The sequence below is a fragment of the Micrasema longulum genome, unplaced genomic scaffold (assembly GCF_059751315.1).
Source record: "Micrasema longulum isolate JH-2025_06_02 unplaced genomic scaffold, ASM5975131v1 h1tg001830l, whole genome shotgun sequence".
Classification (NCBI taxonomy): domain Eukaryota; kingdom Metazoa; phylum Arthropoda; class Insecta; order Trichoptera; family Brachycentridae; genus Micrasema; species Micrasema longulum.
The window spans coordinates 293700-308880 of NW_028279004.1; the positions used below are offsets into that span (position 1 = coordinate 293700).

The 15181-nt window shown below is 33.2% G+C and overlaps 1 protein-coding gene and 1 long non-coding RNA gene across 3 annotated transcripts in view; one reads left to right on the forward strand and one right to left on the reverse strand.

The window, feature by feature from the left end:
• The window catches only part of LOC148273801 (2-acylglycerol O-acyltransferase 2-A-like), an 18348-nt gene continuing 3167 nt past the window's right edge, over positions 1-15181 (forward strand). Inside the window, exons 1-5 of one of the 2 annotated variants that reach the window (XM_088238176.1) lie at positions 1-290; positions 6147-6374; positions 10970-11215; positions 11910-12107; positions 13111-13310. In XM_088238176.1, coding sequence (XP_088094302.1) covers positions 208-290; positions 6147-6374; positions 10970-11215; positions 11910-12107; positions 13111-13310 — 955 coding nt within the window. In that variant the 5' untranslated portion in view covers positions 1-207. Of the gene's footprint in view, positions 291-4285; positions 4817-6146; positions 6375-10969; positions 11216-11909; positions 12108-13110; positions 13311-15181 lie in introns of those variants that run through there. The other variant, XM_088238177.1, reaches the window with a different exon arrangement.
• Positions 7678-9151, reverse strand: LOC148273802 (uncharacterized). The gene is made up of 2 exons (XR_015824470.1): positions 8768-9151; positions 7678-7987 (listed from the first exon to the last, which is right to left on the reverse strand). It is a non-coding gene; the product is annotated as an uncharacterized LOC148273802 (long non-coding RNA).

The window sequence follows — 15181 nt, forward strand, 5'->3', positions numbered from 1 at the left end:
ATGGTAAATTAATTAATAATATTGTGATAATATTGCATCAATAATTTAAAACACTTTTACTTGTACCCACATCACAAGATACCACAATAAAACATTTATCGTGCATACTAACGTGAAATCTGTTTAACTGTAGTCATTATTAAACTATTTGTGAAAATTGTTATAAATTACTGTGGCGAACAATTCAAATAGGAAGTGCAAGCGAAAATGATTTCATACAAGAAAATATGTGATTCTTCGTCAGTGGAAACCATCAAAGGAATTATGAACTATCTCAATTCGTTATTCGGGCAAGTATAATAATTATTTAAATGAATTCATCAGTTGTGTGTCCAGGCGGGTGAAGAGTGCAGTCCCGTGCGTGAAATGGAACCAGAATCCTAGACCAGTGTTTTTGGCTCGATGGCTACTTTCAGGATTCAGGTAAAAATCCTGAAAAGGGAAATCTAGAGTTGTTAAGATGAAACGAAGCACTGTGCCAATCAATTTTGGAATACGGAATAATCGGATGGGGTGGTGCGAGTGAAGCAATTTTGAAAGTGTTTAAAAAGGCCATAAATAATGGATATTGGTGGTGGGTAGAAGTAAAATGGACGGTCTCATTCGCCCAAACCAATATTGAATCACCCGCTTCACAAACGTATAGTTTATGTTTTGTTTTTTCATTGTGCGCTTTAAATTATAAATAATAAAGGTATACAGAAATAAAATATAAAAATACGTGCGTAGTGTTTAAAACTGTCTTAACATTTTGTAATTTCTCTCTGTATATTAAATCTTCTTTGTTTATTCTCACATGAAAAAAAATACACATATATATATTGTATATAATAAAACAATAAATATATATTATCAAGTGTCCTCGGCACGGATAACTCCAGTGAGGTCACATTTTTTATTATTAATTATTGTTTAAAATTTGAAAAAAATCATAAATAAGAAATCGGGTTGTGGTCCTGTGGCTAGTGTCTCGGGCTCACAGCTCAATGGTCCGTGGTTCAAATCTCACTCTACTCCAACTTGATTCCCATTTTCTAATAATGAGTTATTTACAACTTGTTGAAAATGGCCCTCAAAATTAAACATTTGGGTAAATCAAATATTTCTTTAAAAAAAAAATTTTAAAAAATAAAACACTCTCTGACGTTTCTTTAAACAAACGTATTCTCAAATTTTCTCCTTGGATTATGGCACTAGAGAAGTTATTTTTTACAGACTATAAATTCCCATTGCCGAGTAGTTTGCTTTTTTAATAAAATATTTTTTTATAAGAGCTAGGACTATCCAAAAACCTGTAAAAGTGCCCAGTTTTATCGGCCGTCTTCGGGCGTACGGTATACAAATATGATAAATCATTTTTAAAAATGGAAAAGGCACCCATACAGACAATTTCATTTTGATACTATTTCTAAAAAAAAAATGGTTTTGTTTTGGTGTGCGGAAAACGGGAAAACAAAACATCGATTTAGTAAGGCATAATCAGTTCGACGTGCAATTGTCTTTTTCACGCAGTATCTGAGGGGGGGGAGGATATTCGCGAGAGGGTGACAGAAACGCAATATTCAAACACCTATTCATCAAAATTGTCTGGCACCGTATATCCGTATTGTAGTGGTTAGCGCGTCCCCCTACTTGAGTCCTGGCATGTAGGAATGCTTGGACCTTGCTTTTAATGCAACAAAAATTATATAGATACGCTGAAATTGAAATTCGGTGCCCTATGCACCACTGGGTGACAATAAATATACGATGACAATGATTCATAAACCTATCTTTTATACCGATTCCATTTTTGCATAGATAAGTAAAAAAATGGTGAAAGGTTTTAAAAAATCAGTTAAACACTTTCGCCCTCATAATAAATTCATTTTTTTTCTTCTGGCACGCAAACATTGGAAAATAATACATAAAGTTATACAAAATGGTAGCAGAGAATTTCGTATTGTGTGAGGAAGTTCACTAGCTTTTTATATTTTTTATTTGTTAATAAACTATCAAAGTAAGTCACGAATTACAAAAAAAAACATTGTATCGTATAATCAGCATTATGATTTTATTTGATTGATAGCCCAGAAATTGTAAGAAGCATTTCATATCGAGTCCCTGCCCGTAGAACTCGTCAATCTGTACTCTTCGACATTCCTAACTCAATGACTAATTATGTGAAAAATAGCATTTTTTTAAGAATACAGATTACCTATAGTGACAGTTTTAGTGACATCGACATATTACACAGTAAATACCACATTTTTGTCAGATCTGTTAAAGACATTTTAAATTAATCTCCTGCTTAACTTTTAACTTTTAATTTTGACTTTTTATTTTATCTTTTAATGTTAACTATTACTTTTAATTTTTAATTTTAACTTTTAATTGTAACGTTTCATTTCAACTCTTAATTTTTACTTATTCATATGTACATCTTCCTGCATCTAATCAATTATTGTTGGTTGTGAATTTTTACTAAGAAATATAAAAATTCATGGAAGCAGAGAGAGGGGAGGAAAGTAAAGTGGGAGCTATACAATGTCTTCTCCCTGTTATGTAATTGAATATTCATATTTTTATATGTATTTTTTTTAGAATATAATTATTTTTCCCCTCTGCTCCTGCATTCATAATAAATTAATGTGAAATTTGTATTACCTTTTTTAATTGTAAGATAATATTTATAAAACTGTAAGATTTCCTAAATATTTTTTTGTTGTTTTATTTTTGAGTTTTGTGATTTTGAAATTACTCCGCCTGTGACGTCACAAGTTCTCTTCGGTGAGTTCACATGATTGGGTTGGTTCCCGTAAACCGTAAATCAATTACAATATTCTATCATTGGTTGTTTGGGAAGAACTTGTGACGTCGTTCAAAACAGTTCATTTTTATTATTTTTTTCATACATTTTCGAGAAACTTTGCCGCACAATAAGATGCTCAAATTTTTACCTTTTTTATCTTATTCTGATTAATGATTTACAACGAACAAGATTAAGATAATTTTTAATTACACGACCATTAGAATATAAAGATAATTTTCGAATATTCTTTAATTTATCAGAGATTATCAAATGAACTTTGACTACGGTTAACGGTGTCTTAACAGATAAGTCGCAGAAATTATTCGGGAATCGGGAATATGGAAGCATTTATATTTATTCTTCTTCTTCTTATCAGCCCGTTTCTCTCCACAGCTGGATATAGGCCTTTTCCGAATTTTTCTATGTTCTTCTGTCCTGGGCACTCTGTTTCCATCCATGGCCCACGAGTTCGACGAAGTCGTCAGTCCATCTCCTCTGTGGTCTCCCTACTTGCCTTTTAACGTAGGGTCTCCAGTTTAGTATTCTGGGTTCTGGGAGTCCACCTATCGACTTCTCGTCTCGCCACATGACCCGCCCACTGCCATTTTTGTCTTCCCACTCCGTCTGCGATATCGGTCACCTTTGTACGGCGTCTTATCTCCTCATTCCTCATTCGGTCTGTTAAGGAGACGCCCAACATTTGTCTTTCCATAGACCGCTGAGTGCTCTTAATTTTGTGAACACTTCTAGCAGTGAGTGGCATGGTTTCAAGACCGTATGTTGCCACCGGCAGAACAAAGGAGTTGTAGACTTTGGCCTTCCGGTTATTTGGAATTTCCTTATTTCAGAAAACGTGTTTCAACTTTCCAAACGCAGCTACTTAACCCGGATCGGATTCCGCAGTTTGATTAAATTTTCCCAATTTGATTTTGTGCCCTAGGTAAATGTACCTACTCGTCAATAGCACCAATAGTTTTACTTCCAGTACATATGTTGCTAGTTGGACGCACATTTATATCTATGATTTATCAATGGTCATGTTAAATCTCCAGTTTCATTAGTTTTTAATGTGGAATTTCGAACATAAGCAAAATGGTGATTGCCTCTGTATATAAATATACTCTAACAGCCCGTAATTTGTACAGAGAAACGTAAAATATTGTTAGAGAATTTAACGAAGAAGTTTAATCCAGCGGGAAATTGGATATAAAAAATTTTTTCGTAAGCGCGGTACAAATCAAAGCATTTAAATGTACTGCAAAGTTTCCTGAAATAAATTTTATGGAAAAAAACTGCTTATAACGACGTCACTAGTTTCCCAAAATCAACCAGTGACCGAGTGGTCAAACTCAACAAAACATAAAATAAGTAAATAAACAATACAAAAATTAGTAACTTTTAAGCAAGTCTGTCAAAAGTCAAAATATTCAGTATGTTGTTGGCGGGCATGGCTTGTACTAATGTTAACTAACTAAAACGAATAGGAAGCAACTGTCGCAACTGACGCTAGTGACGGAGTTTGGTTGAACGAAATCAGCATTCTGATTGTTTGAATAAGCGGAATGGTGCATGGTGTTTGAAGTTTGAAACTTCAAAACCAGACAATTTTTTTCACCTAATATCAAAATACCGGGTTTTTGGTCCGGTATTCCGGTTTTCCGATATTATCTAAAACCGGTATTTATGCTCTAACATATTATACAACTGTTATCCAAAAGAGCAAATAAAAACAGTGTGTCTCACCGCCACCGCCATTAATCATGTTTAGCGGTCATTCATTCTTTAGTGCCATCAAAAAAGCAGTCATAATTTTATTTTTCCTTAGAAGATAACGCGATAACGATGTGAATTATAAAAACAGATAATAATGTTTGGTTTTGTCTAATGGTAACTATGTCAACGAATTGGGTTTAGTGTTTATTAAGTGCAGTTAGCACGAAGTGGTAGACGTTTTTTATATCATTAAAGTGATTCAGTGCTCTGATTTGACAATAACTGAAATACAAAACGTTTATATAATTTATTGTGAGTAGTTCTAACATTTCGTGCTATTTACCATATTTTACGGATGATAAGACGCATCGGACCATAAGACGCAGCCCAAAAGTTTTGGATTAAAAAAGTGCTTCTTATGGCCCGAAAAATACTGTGCTAAAAAACCCTAATGTTTTTGGTTACATCTCATCACGTTACATTTTTACATTTTGTAACTATTTAAAAAATTGTGATGTATTTGTTTTGATATTGAATATTTGATAATGCATGCAAAATTTTTAGGAATAAGTATTTAATTAAGAAATTTCTAACTAATTTAAGAATTAAATCGAATGCATTCGTGTTTAATAAAATAATTATTAATGGATATGAGTATAATTACAAATTGTTGATATCATTAGGACATAATGTATCTTTGTAATTCTAAATTGGAGCTAAAACTGTGCATTTACACGTTTTTTAAATACTTTTTTTGTGTTTGTTTTCTAATTCTGAAGTCAATTACGTTTGTAAATTAACTTTAGAAATGCATTTATCACTTTTTAAAAACTTGCTTCCTTATCGAATTTCAACGGTTAAAATGAAAACGTACACCGTCCACAATCGCAAAAGCTAATATTTGGTAATTTCACAAAACTCAAAAGACGATTGTAAGAATTGAAGAAATATGGATGTTTAAAAATCATCGTAACTTGCATACCAATGCTGTCTTTGCTGTGGGAAATTTTAGAACCAACGTCGGATTCTTTTTCCTTCCACCAAGGATTCTCAGAACAGTTAACCAAATTTCACTAAACAGTACTGTCGATGTGTTCCTACAGCAAAGGCAAGCATCCAAGAAGCAAGCGGTGTTATCACTCCTGACTTGAGATGACACACTTGCCATGCCTGCCTAGATCGTGCCATAACTATACTTATTGTGCTTTTAAAAAGATTTTAAGATTATTTAGGTCAAGTAAATGCATTGTATTATAATAATATATCATTAATGCCAATATATTACGGCTTTCATAAACCTGCTGATTGGCTTATTTTTTTTATAAAAATGGGGTAAATTGGGAATGTAACACAGTCAATGCCTAGACTTTTATATTTGCATCTCTAAAATGTTCTCTATCTCTGTAGTAAAATGTTAATTATAAAAACTGTAGGATTTTATTTGTTTATAAAATAAATTAATTCCCTCTGTACTTTTATAATTTATCCAACCGTATAAATTTTTAAACTATGAATGTCGTAATAATAATATTTTATTAAATGAATGGGGATCAAAAGCCTCTTATCCACCTACACTTGTGACATTCTATCAGCTGCATACGGAGGACAGTCAATTAAATGACTTATTTATACATTTTTTCAGGTCTCTAATGGAGTTTCTGGGTATAAAGTTCGCCCCTTGGGAGCTCCCTCGGGAGAGGAGACTGCAGACCCTCGCAGCCACAGCATGGATCAGCGTCATGATGTTTGGAGAACTGGCGAGCATCGCATTTGCCGTGTTCCTCATCAGGACAGACTACTACTGGCTCATGTTGCTGTACGCCATCATCATCGCCAAGAATAGAGACAATTGCAACTTCGGCGGCCAGGGGTAATAACTTACTCACCTTCGTGAAGATCAAAAAACACGACTGAATTTTAAAGTTATCGATATTTTTTACCAAGGCGCAATGTTATATGTGTTTAATTTTTATGTTGTTTCACAATTGTTTTTCTTATACGTTTTGTTTTGTCTCTAAAAAATTTTTTTCATTGTACTTCAAATTTGTATCCGGTAGATAAAAACAGATCAAATCTTTTTTAATAACGTGTTATTTAAAGTACCATAATTCGTTCAATTAATTATTAAACACAAAGAAAAAATGGCAGAAGTTGTTCTGTTAAGCCAGTTTTCCAAAAATCTCATTTCATTTATATAAAATAATAAACTTTTAATTTTTATAGCCTTTGATTAGTTTATATTATGCCACTGTTTAATCACTGGTCACTAAAACACATTTTTCAATATCAAAATGAACCGTTTGTCAAAAAAAAATGTAAAAAATCAGGAGTAGACAATAGTATCATATTTTTTATTGTATTAGAAAAAGGAATACCTACTTCTGATTTTTACTACAATTAATTAATTAATTAATTAATAATTCTACAAAATCAATCTTAATGTCCCCTTTTGCGTGACAAGAAATAAGTATTTATTCCATCTGCCAGTCTGTAGCTCTGACTATGCACAACACTCTTTCCTCTATCGTTCTTGCACTAACTATGATGCTTTTTTTTTCATATATTGATATATTTAACACGCCACTTAATTTATTTAATTTTTTTAAAAATAAGTTAAGACTCTTTCTTATCTGGCTGCGATACGATCCCACTTGCTATTTAATGATGCTCACACTTACACACATCTGAACACTCCCACACGAATACACACAAACACACCTCTACACTTACTCTTATTCAAATACACATAAACACACCCTTTTGTTGTGTACCGCAATTTAATATGTATGATTTTTATTTAGAAACTTCGATGGTCTGTCTTTAAACCGTATTTTTTCCATGTTATTATATCATTGTCGACTGTTTGGTTCTGTAAAATAAATAAATAACTAATTAATGATCAAACAATCCGGAAAAGTGTCAATAATCGTCTTTATTATTTCTGAGTGCATTTCATCTCATTAAATTAGCGTAGAGCATGGATTCAGACTATTTTTCTAATACCGGTATTTTTTCGATTTCAAATATAAAAAACCCGGTATTTCTCAAAAAGCATAATCTTTTTTACTTCACTGTATTCAGTTTTCAGGTGGAAATCGTTGTAAATGATGAAAATCCTGTAAATATGCGTACATGTTTCAAAGTAAATCAACAATAATGATTAAAATTCACTGTTTATTTTTATGTATTCAACTTTATTTTTTTAAGGTTAGGTAGGTAACATGTATTTTATCATTTTTAACCTAACAAACAAATACAATTCTAAAAACACACTATGCTATGTTTTTATTAGGAACTTTTAAGCAAGTTGGCGGCTCCGTGGTGTAGTGGTTAAGACGCTTGACTCACACGCGGAAGGTTACGAGTTCGATTCCCGGTGTTCTCACAAAAATTAAAAATGTATTTTTCTCAACTCTGGGTGTACTGTGCTTTAATTCACAACTGTGATTGGGCCTCCTGGTATGTTGTGGTGCAAAAATAGGTCTGTAAGCATTAAATATAATCTAAATAAATAAAATATTCAGCGTGTTGTTGGCGGGCAAAGCTTGTAGTGGTAATATTAACAGTTAACTAACTAAAATCACTCGGAAGCTACTGTCGCTACTGACGCTAATGACAGAGTTTGGTTAAACGTAATCAGCATTCTGATTTCTGATTGTTGGAATGAGCAGAAAAAGAGTGACAAAGGCGTACGGCGAGACAAACGATTACGTTTGAAGTTTGAAACTCAAAAAAACACGCAAAATATAAAAAAAATCTCGGGTAATATCGAAATTCCGGTCAATATCGGTGTTTTCAATATCGCGTTTTCGGTCCGATATTCCGGTTGTTCATAAATAACGATTTTCGATAATATTATAATATTGTCGAAAACCGTTATCTTTGCTGTAAATCAGCGTGACATTGGTAAAAACAAAACGTTTGTTGGACACAGTGCAGTCAGAAATATTGCGAAAATTTTCTACCTAATCAATAATCTAGTTAACATAATGCTTTAAAACTCCGATACGCGTATTAAATTGTGGATTTATTTTTCATAAACCGATTAATTTATAATTAAATGGCAAGTCTGTTATTTTTACGTTAGTGCGCATCATAGTACGGTCATAATAATTTATGTTGTAGGTATCTATTATTGTTTTTGTTCTTCCTTACAATCTCGTCCATGGTGGAAATCTAGCCTAGCTAATTAATCAAAGTTTTCTTTTAATATTGCAGTAGGCAAAAATACAACAGCTTTACTTTTCTTTATAAACAACTTACTTCTTCCATATCCATGGGTTTTTGAACGTCAGGCCAGTTCATCGAATTATACACTTTAGTTTTTACCGTAATTAAGTATGCAAAGTTTTCAATATTATTCGCTCAATATAATGCCCAACTTGTAAAATACATACCTCTTTCATCACGTCATCATATTTGTGTGTACAGTTCTCAATGATTTTTAAATCGGTTGAGTTTGTTGGTTTTGTCAACTTAAACCATTTTATTTGATCAACTGATTTTTTACAATCCTAATCGTGCTGTTACACTTAATCGATTAATCGCGTTTATTAGTTAGGACAAAAATAAGTTATTTATATTAATATTTCTGTAATATACATAGGTATTAGCTAGAAAATAATTTCTTTTAAAACAGAAAATGAAACTCCATAACAATAAGAACTCTATTATTTGTTCTAATATTAGATCTATGCGAGGATAGAACACAAAGGATGGTGACAAATAAAACATAAATGGGCGTTGCAGATCTTTTGGTTTAAACTCAAGGCGACTGAATCTCATAATAATTGGTTCGTGATGACCGAGGAACAGTATTGAATTTATTTAAAGACATTTGGAGGAATTCTCTGTAAAATTTCAAGAGCATCAGGAGAAACTGATTTTAATTTTATAATTGTAGACTTATATTTATGATCTCTTTTCCGTACCAGGCGAAATGAAAAATACAGTTCTGTGCGTGAAATAGAACCAGAACCTTGGACGAGTGTTTTTTACTCGGAGGCAAAATCCTGAAAGAGGAAATCGAGTTAAGAAAAGTCAAAACTTGTTCTGTAATGGGTGGCGCGTATGTGTTTTTCAGCTAAGTCCATTTGAACTAGAAGAGGCATTAAAAAAAAATAATGTCAAATAATTGTTGCGGTTCCATGAGAAAAGTAACCTAAAACCATTTAATTGGCCATTTTGAAAAAACGACAACAATAATTGTTAAGTAAATTTCAGTTTAATTATTATTCAATAATTATTAAGTAACAAAAAGTAACATCATCATGAATCGGGAGTTTATTAAATTTTTCCAAATATAAAAGATGCATACAAGACGTTTAAAAAGGTGTATAGGTATTCGATTTTTAAAGAAAAGTCTTCAGTTAAAAATTTGAATTTAAATTAATGTTAAATAACTAATTGTTAAATGCATAAAAAGGTTTTTTTTATTTCACGGTTAAATCTTATTAGAATAAAACTTTAAACCAATGTCTAAGCTTAAGGAGGAAGTTTTATTTTAGATTTTTATCGTTTGATGTTTTTATTTTTCTTATTGTATTGCGCATAGAATTAGGAATAGTCCAGAAGGAGCGTAGAATCATATTAGAATATATCGATATATAAAAATTAATCAAATATAATTAAAACACAAACGTAAGTAAAAAAAAGCAATCTGTTAACTTCTCAAAAATTTATTGTATACGCGGAAATATTGATTGACAAAACAGAATAGTTAAGTAAAGGGTCATTTATAAAAGTAATTGAATTAATGAACTTTAAACTTAAAATATAAAACTAATTTTATTTTACATGAAACGGATATATTTATATCATGTTAAATAATATTTGATGATTTATCTTATTAGATGAGCAAAGTAGGGTAAAAAAAAATACTACCCTAGTAAAAAATACTAACGAAATTTCCATTACGTTTCTTCGACAATCTGACAGATGGAAAAATAATTCAATTTTGAAGTAATGCATTTGCTACTTAAACATTCGTTTGCTAATTACACATGAAATGTGATACAATCCGGTTTCTTTAAGATCTTAGCAGTATTTCTACACTTTAAAAGGACACAACATGGCATAATTGAATTCAAATCAGGAGTTGCGTACTGAGCGACGTCTGCAAAAAAACTAATGGGTCAAAACGTAAACCTACTCATTTATGAGTAGTTTAGTCGCCTTCTGTTTGATGTGCGTATGCGGTTTCTGGACTATTCTTAATTCTATGGTATTACGCTTCAAAAATAAACAGTTATGTCACTAGCCATTACAATAATTAAAACGTATGTCATATATTCACAGAAGGCATGAACGAATTATAAAATTATTCAACTAAACTGTTTGGAGTGCGACTGGCCCTAAATGATTTTACATTGCAATTGTTCACTGTCCCTGAACTGATACCTGGCTTAGGTAACATATATACTGCATTTGTTCTATCAATGCAGTGATGATATCTTTGCTTTCCAGCTGGAAATGGGCAAGGAACTGGCAGTGGTGGTCCTACTTCCGAGATTACTTCCCCCTGACGCTCGTAAAGACAGAAGACCTGGACCCGGAGAGGAACTATCTTCTTTGTGTGTTCCCTCATGGTGTCCTCAGTACGGGAGCTTTCGCCAGCTTCTCGACCGACGCGCTCGGCTTCTCCACCCTGTTTCCTGGGATGACTCCGCACACGCTGATTCTAGGAGGACACTTCATGGTGCCTTTCTTCAGGTCTCGTTAAATTTTATAAACTGTTTTGTTATTTGGTAGATTTTCAGCAGAAAGGTATAAATATTATTAAAGGTACACTACTAACTCGACTTTACGAGTTTGTCGAATACACTATTTTCATAAGGGTGATGTGAACGTCTCGAACAATACCAACTGACCAACCATATCGTCTCCACTTTTCGCAAAATTGTCTTACGAGAGTATGTCGTCAATATTCATGGTAACCCAATCAGATTTTCAAGCAGTAGGCATTTTAGGTGACAAGGTGATACGCATCGTCTACGGACGATCTTCCCCCAAGAACAAGGATACGCTTTCTTCGTTAAATGGGTTTACTTTGTTTCTCTTTTATTGACTAAAGTTGAAAAAAAATACAGGTATTCCTAGATGTGACACTGCACCCGAAACATGTCAGGTTTTTCCTAATTTTGACAAGTCACGCGCCGAGCTGAAGAGGTTACCCATCGCTGGTTTATAACACGTCGCTCCCACTCTTTTCAACCCTGTTGACATCATGACATCATTACGAGTGTGAACGACATACGGCACCTAAGAAACAATAAGTGTGTATTTGAACGGACGTGGAAATCTATGAAATTAAATCCGTTTTAAAATGAACCAACGTCTCTTTTGTTGACAATTTGTGTCAAAATGGATATTTTAAGTAATTTTACTTCTGTATCTTTGATTACAGGGAGCTGGTCCGTTGGCTCGGTGTCTGCAGCGCATCCCCCAGCAGTATCTCATACCTGTTGGACCAGAAGACGGGGCGAGGAAGGTGCGCTGCGCTCATGGTAGGCGGCGCCGCCGAGTCTCTCAACTGCCACTCTGGAGAGTATAAGGTCGTGCTACAGAGGAGGAAAGGATTCGTAAGGCTGGCTATGAAGCACGGGTGAGTCTTCAATAATTCTTTCTTTTATTTTTACGTCCAAGGATTCCAAAATATTAAGAATTGCTAACAATAATCCTACTCTTTATCAAGATTGTTCTCACAAATTGTCTTCAAAATAAAATTCAGACAAAACGATCTTCATTAAAGAGCTGAAACCCTTATTTATGCGGGTGAGATTCATGTGATTGAATTATTCACAAACATCAACAGATGAAATAATTGAAGGAATGTAGATGTTCAAATTTGGGCAGAGTGGTGAATGTTACATAGTGTGTAAAGTGGCCACTTAAACCAGCCAATGATAGGTCATAAGCCCTGTAGACGCCTAGACTTTTATATTACTTTCTCTCAAATGTTCTTCATCTCTATTGTAATAAAAAGTATGTATTTTAACGTTAACAATTAACATTCATTTTTGGTGGATTCCTTAAATTCCTTATAATTCGACCCAATTATTTATTTTCACTGGATTTTTGGGAATACTAAAATAATATTAACTCACATTAATTTTATTTTAAAAACATATTCCTATCACTGCAGCCCTGTTACAAAAGTTGACGTTTACAAAAAGTAATTAAGCTTTGTTAACCACTCATGAAAAAACATTTACCAAAAGAAAGTTACACGATCCTTTTTACGATGTTTTTCGGAAAGAATTTTATACACTTTCATGAAAAGATTTTGGTTTCGACTCTAAATCACGCCTGGCTGGCGATCGAAGAACGGCTAAATACGCGTTGAGCATGATTGAGCATTTGGGCATGAGTTAAGTGTCATAATTTTTGAGGGCTCAGGGCAAGTCTATGTGCATTAATTTATCATGGTTTTGACGAAAAACAAAAACGAAAGGAAAGAAAAAACAAAAAAAAACGTTATTGTACAAAGTGATAAAAGTAGTCTTAAACTTGAATCACTCTTGTGAATCAAATAACACTTTTGTTCTTCGGACACAAATTGCTTTGTATTTTGTTTGTAGGGCTTTATCACCTGATATTTTGTTTAGGGCTCCGCTGGTTCCCGTGTTCTCGTTCGGGGAGACGGAGTTACTTGAGCAGGTGGCGAACCCCCCAGGGGGCGTAGTCCGCCAGTGCCAGGAGTGGATCAAGCAGGCCACGGGCATCGCTCCCGTCATTCCGCTGGGAAGGGGTGTCTTCCAATACACCGTGGGCATAGTGCCGCAGAGGAAGCCAGTATTTACAGTCGGTGAGTGCCATCTGCTAACCTCAGTACTTCCAATATCTAAACCAGACATAAATATAAACCGTTTGACTCAACGGATTAGTCAGGAGGAAACGCGGTCTCTCTTTTTTTCGTACAAATATATTCCCGTATTTTCTCCCCGGATTACTTAACCAGAGCGATTATTTTACACACTATAGATATTTACTATTGGCGTTGCCTAAACGTTTTGTTTTTTGACAAACTGTGTATTATAGGAAGTAGAACAATAGATCCTGTAAACTGCATACCTTAATAAAACAGGGACCCTTCGAGTTAAAGTAGCGTCTATCATCTTGTTGACCTTAATTATAAGTTAAGGAATGCTATCTTTGTTTAGTTTTTTATCGTTTACTTTTTGTGCTGTTACTTGTTCACTTAATTGCCATACTTACTAGTTCTTTGATCGATGTATTATTATTGTGTTTTTTAAAATTATTTTTATGGTTAACTTTTTAAAATCATTCTTACGTTGTTGAAATTCCACTTGTCAATGCGTTTTAAAGCTACAAGACTTTTTGTGATGTTAGCTATAATATTATATTTATCACATTTTGTAAATGTTATCAACTTTCAAATATCTAAATTTAGTAAATGAGGTCTAGAATTTCAACCGTCCATGCGCTCAGTAGCTGCAAGACTTGTTGTTATCTTACTTCTATTATTTCAACTTTGCTTTTTATTTTAGTTTTAAAATATCACTTGAACTTTAAACTTCACTATTAAATAAAAAAAATAAAAAAATGTAAATAGGGGCTAGATTTCTTACTGTCCATGCGCTCTGTAGCTGCAAGACGTGCTGTTATCTAGCTCCTGTATATCATAATTGTTATATATCATAATTGGAGACGAGGAACTAGATTCCCAACTGTCCATGCGCTCTGTAGATGCAAGACGTGCTGGGATATTTATTTACTGTACAGCCCCCTTAAGGGGATTTTCACAAAAATGGCGCTATATAAATTATCCAAACATATATAGAATAATTTTAAAAAAGCGCCGAGTTTTATCCGCTGTCTGTGGACGAACGGTACACAAATGTAAAAAATGTTTTTTAAAAATGCAAAAAGTAGTGACACAGATTCTGATAGGAACTCTTTCTCAAAATAAATCAACGAAGTTTGATTAGTTTTGAGGTTTATTTAAAATGAAACACTTTGTAATTTTTACCATAGAAGAGTTTAATATATTATAACACAGCTAGTCTCAGGTATTCAAAATTACCCATCATCGGGTGTAAATATAAACTAAACTAAAATATATGCACAGATTAGTACTCATAGTCCTTAAAATATAGCTTGATTAGATAACAGCTGTCAAACTAATTTCATTAGTGATGGGAAATTACTGATCACTGATCAAATCGATCTTATCAGTTATTCCATGCAATCGTGAAACTCTGTTTCCGAAAATTGATATAAAAACGCAAAAACAAGCCTATTATAGTGTGTTTAACACAATTATTCACCAAAAAATGAGACATTTATACCTTTTTCATGAACAACATCAAATGAATAATTTTTTTATTCGATCAATTTACATTGATTAATTTGTCCCATCTCTAACGTTTTTGCAAAATGATGTAACCTTGTAAGAACGTCGTTAATAATTAGGTTTAGTTTAGTTTTAAAGCTGATTTTATATATTAATGTTGATTTACGTTTCAAGCATTGTATTAAAAAATAAATTTAACACGCCAGATACAAATGATTTTTCGTTTGTCAATATAAATAACTCCTTTGACGTTACTACAAAGTTATGTCGTCACTTTTTCTGACAACTGTCATTCTAATCATGTTACATTTTAAGGACTATGGGTGCTGATAGGGTCGGGTGGAAGGGGCAAGGCAATGTGT